The 16,645-nt window shown below is 35.5% G+C and overlaps 1 protein-coding gene and 1 long non-coding RNA gene across 2 annotated transcripts in view; one reads left to right on the top strand and one right to left on the bottom strand.

Annotated features, from left to right (window-relative positions):
- ZNHIT6 (zinc finger HIT-type containing 6) overlaps nucleotides 1-16,645 on the bottom strand; it is a 61,983-nt gene that overhangs the window by 40,726 nt on the left and 4,612 nt on the right. Inside the window, exon 5 of the mRNA XM_078072805.1 lies at nucleotides 6,973-7,076. Coding sequence (XP_077928931.1) covers nucleotides 6,973-7,076 — 104 coding nt within the window. The remainder of the gene's footprint in view (nucleotides 1-6,972; nucleotides 7,077-16,645) is intronic.
- The window catches only part of LOC144381909 (uncharacterized), an 85,085-nt gene that overhangs the window by 67,367 nt on the left and 1,073 nt on the right, over nucleotides 1-16,645 (top strand). The gene's annotated exons all lie outside the window — the stretch shown is intronic.

Here is a 16,645-nt window from a genome sequence, read left to right as displayed (position 1 = left end):
CCTTAAGATCTGTGCATTTCACTGCATGCAAATTTTATATCAATAGGAAAAATGAGCTTCCTATCTTTCAGATAACTGTTTAAACTCTGTTTTTTCTTTCACTGAACATATCATAATGTCATTTCAAGACAATTCTTCCACATCTAATTTGTTTTTGTTTAATGGGTACCTAGAATTCCACCTTGGGAACATACCATCAATTTACCTCAGTCCCATAGTAGTGACACTTGAGTTGTTGCCAGTTTTTACACTATTAAAAATAATGCTGGAATAGATATGTGTAATTCTGTAAACTGTACGAATACATTTGTGGGATAAATTACTTGAGTATGCATATATAGTATTTTGAGAAATAATACCGTTGCCTTCTAAAATGACCACTAATGTATATTCTCAACAACAGTGGAAGAGCAAATTGGCCTGGTTAACCCATACCTTCATTAGATATTATCAATATATACTTATAGGCCATGTATTTATATGTATATACCTTTCTATGATATATATATATCTTTCCATGACCATCTATTCCTATCTTTTTCCTAATTAGGTACTAGTCTTTTTTCTTATTCGCGCATAAACACTCTTTGTCATATATGCTAAAGATTTTTTTTTTGTCTAATTAGTCTTTTGAGCTTACTACGGTCTTTTTTTTACCATACCATTTTAAAAAATTTTATGTTTAGTTATTTTTTTTCCTTTATGGCTTTGGATGAGGTATTTCCTCTCTTCAAGATTATGAAAATATACCAGTATTTCTTATTTCAAGTTTAGGATTTTGATCCACCTGAAATTCTAGTTAAAATCCCAGCTTTTCCCTGATAAACAGCAAGCTGACTCAACCCCATTTATTAATTATCTGTATTAATTTGAAATGCTACCTTCATCATATGCTAGAGTACCAAATAGCCTTCCACCTACTTTCTATAATTTAAGCTACCTGTGGATTTCTATGTCAACACCAAAAAATTTTACTAGAATTTCATAAATTTTAATGAGCCCAGCCTCGTTACTCCTCTTTTTCAGGATTTTCCTGGTGCTTCTTCCATGTTTATTCTTCAAAATGAACTTGTCATTTTATCATAAACTCCTTCCTTCTTCTCAAAAAAGAAAAAAATTCTCAAATCAAAACCAAATAAAATTAGTATTTTGATTAGGATCACATTATTCTTTTAAGAAATGTTATTTCTATAATACTGCATCTCCTAAGCACAGGTACCTTTTTCCATTTGTTCTAATCTTTTAAGTTATTCAGTAGAGTTTAGGTTTTCTTTATACAGATCTTTCATATTTCCTCCATAGTTTTTGATTAGCATTGGGTGAAAGTGACCATAAGTTATACATCTCACAAAGAGATGAGGTAAAGGAGTTACCTCTGAAAGCGTCACTATTTTAAGGAATAGTCTGGGATCTGCTCCAAAGTAAGTAGGGAACCCTTCTACTGGACACATTTCCTTATCAGGCTCCTCTATTTTTTGAGAGAGAAGGTCAGTCTTGTTTTGGCTCAATTTATTCTTAATATAAGCATCCCTTAACTTTTCTTTGTTCATTAAAGTTACCCATTAGGACATTCCTACAAATTCACTAGTCCTCTAAAATTCATCACTATTAAATACATTTAAAAAATTTACTTTATTTTATTTTTATATATAGAGTGAGTGAGTGGGGGAGGGCGGGAGGGGAGTGAGAAAGAGAGAATCTTAAGCAGGCTCCAGCCCAGCATGGAGCCTGACGTGGAGCTCGATCTCATGACCTCGAGATCGTGACCTGAGCGAAAATCAAGTGAGGCGCTTAACTGAGCAAGCCACCCAGGTGCCCCACTATTGAATACATTTTTGATCTCACAGACTGATTAGTGTTATACCCCACTTTGACTATAAAATGAAAATTACACTTCCTATTCTTATAAAAAGTCACACATCACACAATTTTGCGTGTGAGATTTAAGAGATTCACACTCATACTGGTGAAAAACTCCTGCCATAAGGATGCCTGGATTTACAATGAACCTTCGCTTCTAAGGTACCCACTGCGCCTGCTATATAACCTACTGCTAGTTCTACAGAGAACTCAGGCACAATGGGGCAGTAGTCACACTTCACATGTATTTATGTGGGGTAACACCCACAAAGAATTCTTCACTCTGTTCAAAAATTACCATTGGAACGTTTACTTCTAAACAAGTTCAATTTGAGTTTTTGACTATATTGTAACTCAAGCTGCTTAAACAAGCAAATGAGCAATTTAATATTGTGGGAGTTACAGCAATCATCTTAGTACCCAGGACCAAAATCTCACGTGAACAGTTACAGTAAAATTCCCCAAATATCTGAAACGGAAAGTTTTCTCAGTAACTCCTCTGCCAGCAAAACCTGCCTGAGCCAGTTTACAATCATTATTTACCCATTATAATGTAAACATTTGTAGGTTTCACTGTAAACATAGTATCCTTTGATTATGTAATGCTGCTCGAGACCGCCTAGAGGTGAATATAATATAGTAATTATACCACATCCCCAAGGATTTCAGATAAGAGAAAGCAGACCTTGAATTGTCATTGTGTATTATTTACTAAGTGCCAGGTACTACTTTAGGTATAATTCCATTTAATCCTCTCAACACAGTAAATTCAATCTTGCCCAAGATCACCCAGTGTGTACTAAATGGTAGAGGCAATATTCAAATTCAGGTTTATCTGAGTCAAAGCATTAATCACTTTTGAAAGTTGAAAAAAAGTACTGAAAATGAACCTCTTAAAAATAGAATATTGGGGCATGGGAAGTGAAAATAATCCTTTGAAAAGATTTAGTATCCCCCCATCCCTCCTTCCAGCAATCATTTTAAATAACACATCATCTAATAACACTAAATCATAAAGTAACACTTAAAATCATTAAAACCTAGTCATTTTCATATGAATGGCTAAGAAAACAAAGGTATCCTAAAGAAGGTAATTCTAAATTTTCTAAATTTTGTTCCATTTTTTTCTCCTACAAGTGAAGTACAGGACCTTATATATTTATCTTGCTACTTATACACCACCTTTGAGCAATAGAAATTTTTTGCAATCCTGATTCTACTATACATTAAGTTCAAGAAGTAGGTCTTCTGTATTAATCTAAATCATTGGTTCTCAAGTAGGGGTAATTTTGTCCCTCCCCTTTGCCCCAACTCCGGGAAACATCTGGTAATCTCTGGAGACATTTCCTGTTGCTACAAGAAAGGTGGGTGGGCAGAGGCGTGTGTGTGTGTGTGTGTGTGTTACCAACATCTAGTGGGTAGAGGCCAGGGATGCTACTAAACATCCTAAAATGCACAAAATAGCCCCCCACAACAAAGAATTCTCTGGCTCAAAATGTCAGCAGGGCCAAGATGAGAAATCATGATCTAAATCACTGATGGAAATGCTGAAGAAGAATGAACAAAATACTGGGACACACTAAAGAGATTTCCAAGCTGATTATCAATTAACTAACCAGCAATATTCTCAATATTCAGTATGGCTTTCATCTAACTGGGAACTCACCTTAATGCTTTATTCATCTAACATCTGAATACAGACATTTTAAATTCAGTTAGTAGCAAAACCATTTTCATTTTAAAAATAATAATGGGCAATTTAACAAAACAAATGGAAAATTTAGTTGCACAGATTTTGAATTATTTTTATTATTATTTATAATTTATTATTTTTTTTTTCACTGAACTGACCCCCAAAATGGTCCTATGAATGAAAGATCATCTTACCATAATGGATTGGATTAAGTCAAACTTTACACTCTGAAACATGTATTTAAATATTCCATATCTCAGTAGAATTAAATAAAAGCAAATTTTAAAAAAATGTCATTTCAACCTTTCAAATTAGCAACATTTTTTTTTTAAAGAGAAAACTCAGTGGTAGTGAGACGTTTAAACAGGTATTCTCATATACTACAAATGGAAATGAAAACTGGTTTAGTCCCAGTTTATTATTAAAAGTCACACTTCACAGATGAGGAAACTGAGGCAAAAAGAAGTTAGGTGGTTTAGCTTAGTATCACATAGCTAGGAGGAGGCTGATTATAAATTTGAATATAGGCAGCCTGGCTCCAATTTCTGCTCTTAACTACTCCATCTTACTATCTCTATGTTGTAGAGACTTTTTACAACTATTTAAAATGCATCAAAAATGATTGTAAGACCAAATTAAAGGATAAACAGACTGGTGAAAATATTCCCTATGTATGGAACAGAGTAAGATGAGCTATAAACGGGCACATCTTAAAAAAAAAAATTCAACAGCTCACCCTTTCCAATAATTAGATGTAATCTCTGTATTCTCTGATCCAGTAAGTCTACTTTCTAGGGACTGATTGTACAGAAAAAGTCATGTAAACACAAAACAATTTCTTCAAGAAGAATTATTTAATGTAATGTTTATTATGGCATTATTTCTAATAATTAGAAACTAGAAATAAGCTAAATGTTCATGAATATGGGAATAATTAAATAAATTAAAATACAGTAGCCATAGCTGGAATATACTACTTAGCAATAAGGCAGATTTGCATTAACAAGAAAAGAGCTCCTAGCTGCAGAAAAAAGTATTCTTTTATTTATAAAAATTTAGTAATGTTTAACTTAAAAAGAGTCATGTAACTTTGTTTACTCTTATGCATTTAATATTATGTTTTATTTTATTAATGGAAAAAAAGAAGAAAACATGATTGAAGGAAACATGAAGCGTTATCAGTGGTCATCTCTACATAATGGAATTGTAGGTGCTATTTTTCCTTTAAACTTTTTAATGATGAGGCTATATTATTTTTACAGTTGCTACATACACTGATTCCTTCCTACACTCCAGTTAGTGATTAGGTAAATTAATACATTAAAGGTCACAACTCAGGGCGCCTGGGTGGCTCAGTCGGTTAAGCGTCTGCCTTTGGCTCAGGTCATGATCCCCAGGTCCTGGGACTGAGCCCCACATTGGGCACCCTGCTCAGTGGGGATCTTCTTCTCCCTCTCCCATTGCCCCTCCCCGCACTTGTGTGCTTTCTCTCTCTGTCTCAAACAAAGTCTTAAAAAAAAAAAGTCACAACTCTACACAATAACTACCATCAGCTCCATTTTACAGATGTGAAAACAGCAAAGAAATTGACTCTAAAGCCTATTATGAACTATGCTGCTAATCTCATGTGAAAACACTAAAAAATTTTAAGAAAACCAACTCCAAATAACTATAAATTTATGAGCAAAAGGCATAATGTAAAAGGAGTCCAATTTGCTACTTCAGAGATCCGAGGTGTTCCAAAATAACCAACTATAAATTTGGGTTCTAAACCCAAGAAATATACTGAAAGTTAGGGGCGCCTGGGTGGCTCAGTCCTTAAGTGTCTGCCTTCAGCTCAGGTCATGATCCTAGGGTCCTGGGATCGAGCCCCGCATCGGGCTCCCTGCTCAGTGGGGAGCCTGCTTCTCTCTCTCCCACTCCCCCTGCTTGTGTTCCCTCTCTCGCTGTCTCTGTCTGTCAAATAAATAAATAAATAAAATCTTAAAAAAAAAAAAAAAAAATACTGAATGTTTATTTTTGGAAACAAAACAAAACCTTCCTACATACATTCATGTATCTAGAGACCCCAAAATTTTTCATTTGAGGATATATGCTTTTTAGTACTAAGAACTAAGCTCTGATGATAATCTGAATGGTTTCCTTCATAACACAGGAATACATTTTATATTTGAGAAGACACAAACCAATTACTTTAAACTTCAAATAAATTATGTCAATTTCTAAATATGTCGGTTTCAAAATGCACACTGGAATCATCTCATATTTGATAAATGAAAAACATTACTTTATTTCTGAAAGCTACCCAGGAAAAAGGAAAACCAGTTTTACAAATATTTGCCTTGAAATATATAAAATAAATGGATAACACCATCTTCTAATATAACTTCTTTTGAAAAGGTGGAAAGTTTATTAGAATAATGATTATTCTGATGGTTTTGCCTTTTCAGTTTATGAAGCGATAAAACTGTGAGGGAACCTTAGTTTACCTACTACAACCCCCACATCATACAGATGAGGCCCAGAGAAAGTAATTTGCTCAAGGCCTTGCAGTTACTAAGAGCCTGAAAAAGGTAAAACTCACTCAGGATTTTTTACTCTAAATCCAGAATCTTGACGTTTGAAAAGTATTACCTAATAATTTAGTGGGCTACTTACAGTATTTTGGGATCCTGTTCTCCTCTGTACTAATGGGACCTTTTAGACCTAGCACTGACAGAAAGCAGCAGACTAATCTCTATTATATTATCCGTACTCACAGATTTACTATAGAGTAAATGTTTTCCAAGCCTCTCTCTTTTCCAACATTGGCTTTCAAGTGCATCTTATTGGAACCCCAAAGTGGAAGTGATATAAAAACCAAATTGCTCTAGTCAAAATTGTACAGGGGTCCTGCTTTGATTTATCATTTTGTCCTTGTAACCTCTGAAATACTTCCATGGTACCTTAGGTCTCAGGTATACATATATACACACATACATATACACACACACATACCATAAGCCCAAATTTTTATTAGTCACATGACATAAAATTAGTGTAAGTTTCTAAATGCTTTTCTGTTTTTTTTTTTTTTAAAGATTTTATTTATTTATTTGAGAGACAGAGAGTGAGAGAGAGTGCACGAGAGGGGATAGGGTCAGAGGGAGGAGCAGACTCCCCACTGAGCAGGGAGTCCAATGCGGGACTCGATCCTGGGACTCCAGGATCATGACCTGAGCCGAAGGCAGTCGCTTAACCAACTGAGCCACCCAGGCGCCCATAAATGCTTATTGTGCAATTATCTTGGCATAGACCAATAACAAAAAGCTTACAGACTACACTTTAAGTAACAATGCTCTATAGCAAACCAAACCTTAAAAGATGTTCCTGATCAAATCAGAATACCCAATATACTAAGAATGCAGTTAGAAACTTACCTCTTATCAAAAAATGTTGAATTTTCTTTTCTCTTGGTGAATCCATTGGGTAGAAGCTTTAAGTTAATACCTTGTCTTCTGGCACGATTCTTCATAAAGTACATCTAATAACCAAAAATAAATAAATAGACAAATTAATTTTAAAATGCCTTAAATTTCAGAAGTGAATAAACAATGTTCAAAATATAACAGTTAAGATTTATTGGGTACTTATGTTTCACAAACTGCACTAAACAGCAATATCTCATTTAATCCTCACAATAGTATCAGATAGGTACTTTACTACCCCCAGTCTAGGAACGAAAGTTAATGAGATGCCAACATTATATAGCTATTTCCTGAGAGAGCCTGTGTATACTCAGGTATATCTAATTCTAGAGCCTGTGTTTTTAACCATACATTCTATAAGCCAAAAGAAGGATTTAATGGGATTTTTAAAAATATAGGTCATCTGGCAATTCATAGGGGCTACCTGTACAGTGCCTTTTCTTTTACCGAAGGGTTTATACCATATATAGCTGTCTACATGCCTGCTTTGATTATTAGACAGGTAGTTACATTCGGGGGGAACCATGGCATTGCTTAGTACAAGGCCCAACTTAAAGTAGTCACTGCTGTAGAATACACAAAATGGGATATGTGAATAATCTGGCTCTGAAATGTGTTACTCCACTGACCATCTGCGTTGGCTGAGCTGAACTAGTCAACTCCAGAGAGTAGTGAAGGAAGTAATATCATTAAGACTTCTTCCTTGATCACTCAAATGGCAAAGTATAAATGCAAGTTTTTGGTTAAGTGAATGGGAATCTAGAATTTGCAATGCAAAGAGTTTGACAAATCATAAGCCAAGGGAAAAGAAGAGTCAGTTATCATTTGTTAAGAAGGGAAATAATTTAAGAAATTACATGCAATTTTATAACTCATGGGACTTTGGTTTCAGTAATGGCAATGATTATAAGGACCAGCCCTCCCACTGAAAACACCTAAGCATTACAGATAATGGAGGAAATAAATATATGTAATAAAATATATTTAAAAATCACCTTAAAAGCATTGAAGAGCTGAAAAAAAAAACCCAGGAAAATACAAGCCAATATTTAGTGAGAAGTGAAAACTCAGAGAGGTAAGCAAAGCAATGAAGCCACTTTTGCAATTTCTGGCAAATATAGGCTTTCCCTTTCAACAGCCTTCTCAGTAAGAGGGTCAGAGTTAAGATCCTGTAATCTTCTAGGAACTCCTCCTCAAATGAATCTCAGTAACAGAATATGCCTATTAGGCAATAATAAGATAAGGATGAACCAGAAATAAACACCGTCCCCAGAGCATGCGAGGAAATTTATATTGGAATGACTGGAACAGAGGGGAAAAAGGAAAAACAATTCATCAGAAGCTGTGGCCATGGGCCAGTTCTTGCTAAGATTTGAAATGATTTGCCTTGCTTGTGTAGTCAAGGGAATCTTAAACTTTCAACTTGGTTTAAGATAGGTCCAGATTTGCAATATTCCCAGGTACCTGGCAGAATAAAAGAAGGCCTGCGTCCTACTCTTCAGAAAGGTCTCACAAGTAATTTAAGAAAAAAAAGGAGTACTCAATAAAAAATAAAGCATAAATAATGCAAGAAAACAAAGGTCAGTGGGCAAGAACCAAAAGAGAAAAAAGAGGTAGCTGAGAATTCCCCATATATTCAGACACTAAAAGGATCATACACAGACTGTAGAACAGCTCTGCAAAATTTAAAAACGTAACAGCTTGAAAATATGTGCAGTGAAGAGAAACTATAAAAACTGACTCAGGAGATTTTTTAAAGAACTAAATAAAACTAGAACATTTCCAGAATACATTACAGAGACAAAAAAGATCTAAAACATTAGAGATGTTAAAGGGTAGGTAAGATACGGGGAGAAGACTTAACTCACTTTCAATGGTAGTTTTAGAAGAAGGGAAGGAATAAGGCAGAGGTAATCTTTTAATAGAAATGGGCTGAAAATGTCCCAGAACTGATGGACGATATGCCACAGATTCAAGAAATCTAACAATTCTCAAGTTAAGATGAATAAAAAGAAATTTGCATTTTCGTATTATAGCACAAATACAGAATACCAAAGATAAAAAAATGCAGCCAGATTAAAAGATTTTAAAGGCGGTTAAAGACCAAGTGGGATTTATTCCTGGGCTGCAAGGTTGGTTTAACATCCGCAAATCAATCAATGTGATACAATACATTAATAAAAGAAAGAACAAGAAATCATATGATCCTCTCAATAGATGCAGAAAAAGCATTTGACAAAGTACAGCATCCTTTCTTGATTAAAACTCTTCAGAGTGTAGGGATAGAGGGTACATACCTCAATATCATAAAAGCCATCTATGAAAAACCCATAGCAAATATCATTCTCAATGGGGAAAAACTCAGAGCTTTCCCGCTAAGGTCAGGAACACGGCAGGGATGTCCACTATCACCACTGCTATTCAACATAGTACTAGAAGTCCTAGCCACAGCAATCAGACAACAAAAAGAAATAAAAGGCATCCAAATTGGCAAAAAAGTAGTCAAACTCTCACTCTTTGCAGATGATATGATACTTTATGTGGAAAATCCCAAAGACTCCACCCCAAAACTGCTAGAACTCATACAGGAATTCAGTCAAGTGGCAGGATATAAAACCAATGCACAGAAATCAGTGGCATTTATATACACCAACAAGACAGAAGAAAGAGAAATTAAGGAGTCGATCCCATTTACAATTGCACCCAAAACCAGAAGATACCTAGGAATAAATCTAACCAAAGAGGCAAAGAATCTGTACTCAGAAAAGTATAGAATACTCATGAAAGAAATTGAGGAAGACACAAAGAAATGGAAAAACGTTCCATGCTCATGGATTGGAAGAACAAATATTGTGAAGATGTCAATGCTACCTAGAGCAATCTACACATTCAATGCAATCCCTATCAAAACACCATCAACTTTTTTTCAAAGAAATGGAACAAATAATTCTAAAATTTGTATGGAACCAGAAAAGATCCTGAATAGCCAGAGGAATGTTGAAAAAGAAAAGCAAAGCTGGTGGCATCACAATTCCAGACTTCAAGCTCTATTACAAAGCTGTAATCATCAAGACAGTATAGTATGGTACTGGCACAAAAACAGACACATAGATCAATGGAACAGAATAGAGAGCCCAGAAATGGACCCTCAACTCTATGGTCAACTCATCTTCGACAAAGCAAGAAAGAATGTCCAATGGAAAAAAGACAGTCTCTTCAACAAATGGTGTTGGGAAAATTGGACAGCCACATGCAGAAGAATGAAACTGGACCATTTCCTTACACCACACACAAAAATAGACTCAAAATGGTTGAAAGACCTAAATGTGAGACAGGAGCCCATCAAAATCCTAGAGAAGAACACAGGCAGCAACCTCTTCGGCCTCAGCCATGGCAACTTCTTCCTAGAAACATCACCAAAGGCAAGGGAAACAAGGGCAAAAATGAACTATTGGGACTTCATCAAGATAAAAAGCTTTTGCACAGCAAAGGAAACAGTCAACAAAACCAAAAGACAACCGACAGAACGGGAGAAGATATTTGCAAATGACATATCAGATAAAGGGCTAGTATTCAAAATCTATAAAGAACTTATCAAACTCAACACCCAAAGAACAAAGAATCCAATCAAGAAATGGGCAGAAGACATGAACAGACATATTTCCAAAGAAGACATCCAAATGGCCAACAGACACATGAAAAAGTGCTCAACATCGCTCGGCATCAGGGAAATCCAAATCAAAACCACAATGAGATACCACCTCACACCAGTCAGAATGGCTAAAATTAACAAGTCAGGAAATGACAGATGTTGGCGAGGATGTGGAGAAAGAGGAACCCTCCTACACTGTTGGTGGGAATGCAAGCCGGTGCAGCCACTGTGGAAAACAGTGTGGAGGTTCCTCAAAAAGTTGAAAATAGAGCTACCCTATGACCCAGCAATTGCACTACTGGGTATTTACCCCAAAGATACAAATGCAGTGACCCGAAGGGCTCCTGCATCCCAGTATTTATAGCAGCAATGTCCACAACAGCCAAACTATGGAAAGAGCCAAGATGTCCATCAACAGACGAATGGATGAAGATGTGCTACACACACACACACACACACACACACACACACACACAGAGAGAGAGAATATTACGCAGCCATCAAAAAACCCTGAAATCTTGCCATTTACAACGACTTGGATAGAACTAGAGGGTATTATGCTCAGCAAAATAAGTCAATCAGAGAAAGACATGTATCATATGATCTCACTGATATGAGGAATTCTTAATCTCAGGAAACAAACTGAGGGTTGCTGGAGTGGTGGGGGGTGGGATGGATGGGGTGGCTGGGTGATAAGACATTGGGGAGGGTATGTGCTATGGTGAGAGGTGTGAATTGTGTAAGACTGATGAATCACAGACCTGTACCTCTAAAACAAATAATACATTATATGTTAAAAAAAAAAAAAAGAAGATAGTACGAAGGTTAAAAATGAAGGGGGGGAAATCGGAGGGGGAGACGAACCATGAGAGACTATGGACTCTGAGAAACAAACTGAGGGTTCTAGAGGGGAGGGGGTTGGGGGGATGGGCTAGCGTGGTGACGGGTATTAAAGAGGGCATGTATTGAATGGAGCTCTGGGTATTATATGCAAACAATGAATCATGGAACACTACTTCAAAAACTAATGATGTAATGTATGGTGATTAACATAACATAATAAAACAAAATTAAAAAAAACTAAATCTGAAAAAAAAATTTTTTTACCTAAATATATTCAAATATATACTGACTGAAAATTTAAAAATGATCCTGACTGAACTAAAAAAAACCAACCCTTTTTATTATCAAAAAAAAAAAAAAAAAAAAGGGCAGTTAAAATTCCAGGTGACTGCAACAATAACAATGGAAGCCATAAGACACTGGAACACTAATTCTAAACCAGAATTCCATACAGAAAAATAATTTCAAAGTGAAGAATGGCAAATAAATAGAAATTCAAAAAAACCCAAAAATCTGACAGAGGAACCCAAGACATGGCAAAGAGCAAACCCTCTCTAAAGGAAATTCTGAAGGATATACTTGAAGCAGGAAAAAAGTGATCTCTCAGATGTAAGATTTAAGATGATGACAGAAGGAATAAAGAGCAAAGAAAGTGGGCTATATAAAGATAAAACTCAAGGGGCGCATGGGTGGCTCAGTGGGTTGTCTGACTTGGGCTCAGGTCATGATCCAGCCCGGTATCCAGCTCCACACTCAATGGGGACTCTGCTTCTCCCTCTTCCTCTGTTCCTTCTGCTGGTTGTGCGCGCTCTCTCTCAAATAACATTAAATGGAATTTAAGGTAACTGCTGGTAAACTGTTATCTGCCTGCTACTTATCTTTATAAATAAATTCTGTTGGAATGTAGCCCTACCCATTCATTTATATATTGTTTATGACCATATGGCCTGGAAAAAATATTGACTATTTGACCCTTTACAGAAAAAGTTTGCCAACTCCTGTTCTAAGGTCTTTTGCGTTGTTAAGGCACAGGGTTCAGGTACTACTTAACTTTAGATACTGGCAAATTAAGCATGCATGTTGTAATGTCTAGCTTAACCAATGAAAGGATAGAAAAAGGGTGTGTAACTTCTAAACTGATAAAGAGAAAAAAATCAAATAACTAAAAAAAAAGAAAAGTCCAAAAGAAGAAAAAAAAAAACTGGTACAAATAGCAAAAATAATGTGACACATTTAAAATCAAATATATAGGTAATTTTATTAAAATGTAAATAAACTTAATGATTTAGTTAAAAGTTACAGACTATCACATGGAAGAACTGGAAATATCCAGAACATAAGGACACAGAAAGGCCTTAAGTAAGGAAAAAACAGACCATGCAAATATCAAGCAAAGAACTGATATAAGCAATACTTTATAAGTATTAGTCAAAGCACACAAAAAGCTAGAGACAAAGAGGGTCACCTCATAATGCCCAAGGATAAATACACCAAGAAGTATTTCCTGAGGTATGCATTTAATAATTTAGCCTTAAAACATATAAAGCAAAACAAACTGAACCACAAGGGGAAACAAATCAAACAGGCCTGTTTATCTACTGGGAAATGTTAACATATTTCTTTTTGAAAGTTATAGAAGAAACGCATACACAAAAAAGTCAGTAATTATAAACAATTTGAACAAAATTAATAAACCTGACCTATAAAGGGTATATAGAGTACTATATTCAGCAACTGCAGAATATTCTTTTTTTCAAGCAAACAGAGAACATTACAAAATTTGATCATATACTGGGCCACAAACACAAGTACTGATGTATTTTAAAGGAATGTTCTCTGACTGCAGTGCAATTAAGCTAAACATAAAAAAGAAAGATATAATAAAAGTCACATTAAGAAAATAGAAAAAACACATAACAGCAACTGATCTAAGAAAAAAAGACATAAGTAACCAATATCACAAATGAAATTACTACAATTCCTATAGAGCTGTAAAGGAGAGGTTTATGAAGAACTTTATGTCAATAAATTTGAAAACTTAGGTCAAATGGACAAATTCTTAGAAAAATGTAATCTAGTAACACTAACTCAAGAAGACAGAGAAAACCTGAAGAATCCCACAAATAGTAAAGACTATACCTCAGTGGCCCAAACTCTAAGCCCATACTGGTTCCTTAATAATTTTACCAAACTCCCAAGGAAGAAGTAATTCCAATATTAGTGAATGCATCCAAGAATAAAATGGGAACATTCCCAAATAATTTTATGAAACTAGAATTATTTTGATATGGAAACCTGAGAATACCAAAAAGGAAAATTAAAGGTTAATCTCACTCATGAAGAGAAATACAAAATGAGAGCATGGATAAGGTGAACACACACATATAATTCACATGAATTCTGCAGAGTATAAAAAGCATGATATGATAATAACACACCATGCAAATTTAGCTTAAAATAGAAAACAAATTAAAAAGATCGTTCATATTAGAAAATTATAGATTAAAAGAACAAAAATGAAATAATCAAATACAAAAAAAGCACCTGATAAAATATAACCACCATTCATAATAAAATCTGATAGCAAACTAGGACTAGAACCTCTATAATCTACACATTAAATTTAATCTAGAAAAAATTTAAGAGCAAACATCATGGTGCAATCTTGGAGGTTTTCCTTCTATAATGAGAAGTTATAAAACAAAGACGTACAGAAGAGTTAACATAGCAGGCCTGAGACAGTTATCTTTAGGTGGTTTTGCTTGCAAGGCTGTCCCTTGGCTGGTGCCTGGAAATTTGAATGATTGTAAATGGTTCCCTACACTGACTTTCCCTAAAACAGTAAGTGTGGTTCACTGTGCCTGAATTATTTGTATAAACAACATGGTTTTATTTGCTTTCCTTCTGGGAGTCTGGAATTTGGCACTTGCTAGGCAGAGGGAGGGTGCTTCTGTGACCAGCTCCAATAAAAACCTTGGGTAGTGCATTTCTAATGAGATTGCCTAGTAGACAATACTTCACAAGTGTTACCACAACTCACTGACAGAGGAATTAACTGCATACTGTGTGACTCCAGATGGAGAGGATTCTTGGAAGCTTGCAACTGGATTCTTTCAGATTTTGCTCCTTCTCTTTTTGCTAATTTTGCTCTATATTCTTTCACTGTAACAATTTTTAGCCTTGAGTACAAGTGTATGTTGAATCATGAGAATCCATCTAGCAAATCAAACCTAGGGAGGACGTGGGACTTACAACATAAATATCTACTATCATCATTAGTACTTGACAATGAATGGGAAGTCCTAGCTATTCCAGTAAGAAAAAGAGAAGAATAGGGTGCCTGGGTGGCTCAGTCGTTAAGCGTCTGCCTTCGGCTCAGGTCATGATCCCAGGGTCCTGGGATCGAGTCCCACATCGGGCTCCCTGCTTGGCAGGAAGCCTGCTTCTCGCTCTCCCACTCCCCCTGCCTGTGTTCCTGCTCTCGCTATCTCTCTCTCTGTCAAATAAATAAATAAAATCTTTAAAAAAAATAAAAATAAAAAAAAATAAAAAAAAGAAAAAGAGAAGAATAAGGATAGAAAGATAAAAACAAATTGGGATGAATTGTTTATAGAGAAAATCTCAAGGAATCTATAGATAAGGCACAAGTATAGATTTTAATTCTATAAAATGCAGATTATAATGCCATAAAATAAATAACAACAAAAATTACATTCCTAAATACCAGTGAAGAGATTAAAAATAAAAAAGAAATACTATTTTAAAAAGCATGAAAAAATAGGGGCGCCTGGGTGGCTCAGTCGGTTAAGCGTCTGCCTTCGGCTCAGGTCATGATCCCAGGGTCGTGGGATCGAGCCCCGCATCGGGCTCCCTGCTCTGTGGGAAGCCTGCTTCTCCCTCTCCCACTCCCCCTGCTTGTGTTCCCTCTCTTGCTGTGTCTCTCTCTGTCAAATAAATAAATAAAATCTTAAAAAAATTAAAAAATTAAAAAAAAGCATGAAAATATAAAGTGCCTAGTAACAAATCTTTAAAAAAAAATTATTTATTTATTTATTTGAGAGAGACAGGGAAAGAGAGCAGGGGAGGAGCAGAGGGAGAGGGAGAAGCAGACTCCATGCTGAGCACAGAGCCTGATGGGGGGTTTGATCCCAGGACCCTGAGATCATGACCTGAGCCGAAATCAAGAGTCAGACACTTAACCGACTGAGCCACCCAGGTGCCTCTAAAGTGCCTAGGAATAAATCTAACAAAAAATGTATAAGATCTTTACAGATAAAAGTACAGACACTAAAAATATTAAATAAATGCAGAGATTTCAAGATTTAATTCTGTAAAGAAGTCCAATCACCCAAGTTACTCCATAAAACAAATGCAACCCCAATTAAAATTCCCAAGTGGGGAAAAGGGAATGTAGAATCAATAGGCTGATTCATCATATTTGTAGAGAATTACAAAGAGCCATACCCATAACTAGAGGATAGCCATACTCCAGAAAATGAACAAAGTCAGTGGAATTACTCTAGGAGGTAGTGAGTTACAGTAAAAAATTACAATTGAGAGAGTGTAGTATTGGTGTGGATAGACAAGTAGGCCAACAGAATAGAATAGATAGGCCAGAAACTGACCCAAGCATATATGGATGCTTGATATATGACAAAGGCAGTCCTGCAGAGCAGTAGGGAAAGAATGAACTTTTCAATAAATGGTGCTAAGAAAGTGGATTATCCATATGGAAAATTAAATGGGATCTCCACTTCACATGATACACAAAAATTAATCCCAGGTAGTCTACAGATATAAATGTGAGATGCAACGTTATAAATAAAGCTTTTAGAAAATAACTATGGGAGAACAGCTTCATAACTTCAAAGTAAGAAAGAGTTTCTTTATAAACATATAAAACTACTAATCATAAAGGAAACATGATAAATTTGACTACATTAAGGTTAAGAAGATCTGTTCATCAAAGATATTATAGAGAGTGAAAAACAAGCCACAGAATAGAAAAAGGTATTTATAATAACCAACTGCCAACAGACATCCAAGAAATACAAGGAATTCCTACAAACCAGTAAGAAAAAGAAAGTTGACCAATAAAAAGATGAACAAGAGACTTGACCAGGCATTCTA

Source organism: Halichoerus grypus, chromosome 5 (assembly GCF_964656455.1).
Source record: "Halichoerus grypus chromosome 5, mHalGry1.hap1.1, whole genome shotgun sequence".
Classification (NCBI taxonomy): domain Eukaryota; kingdom Metazoa; phylum Chordata; class Mammalia; order Carnivora; family Phocidae; genus Halichoerus; species Halichoerus grypus.
The sequence above is the reverse complement of the archived record's forward strand: the minus strand, read 5'-3'. Positions and strand labels throughout refer to the sequence as shown.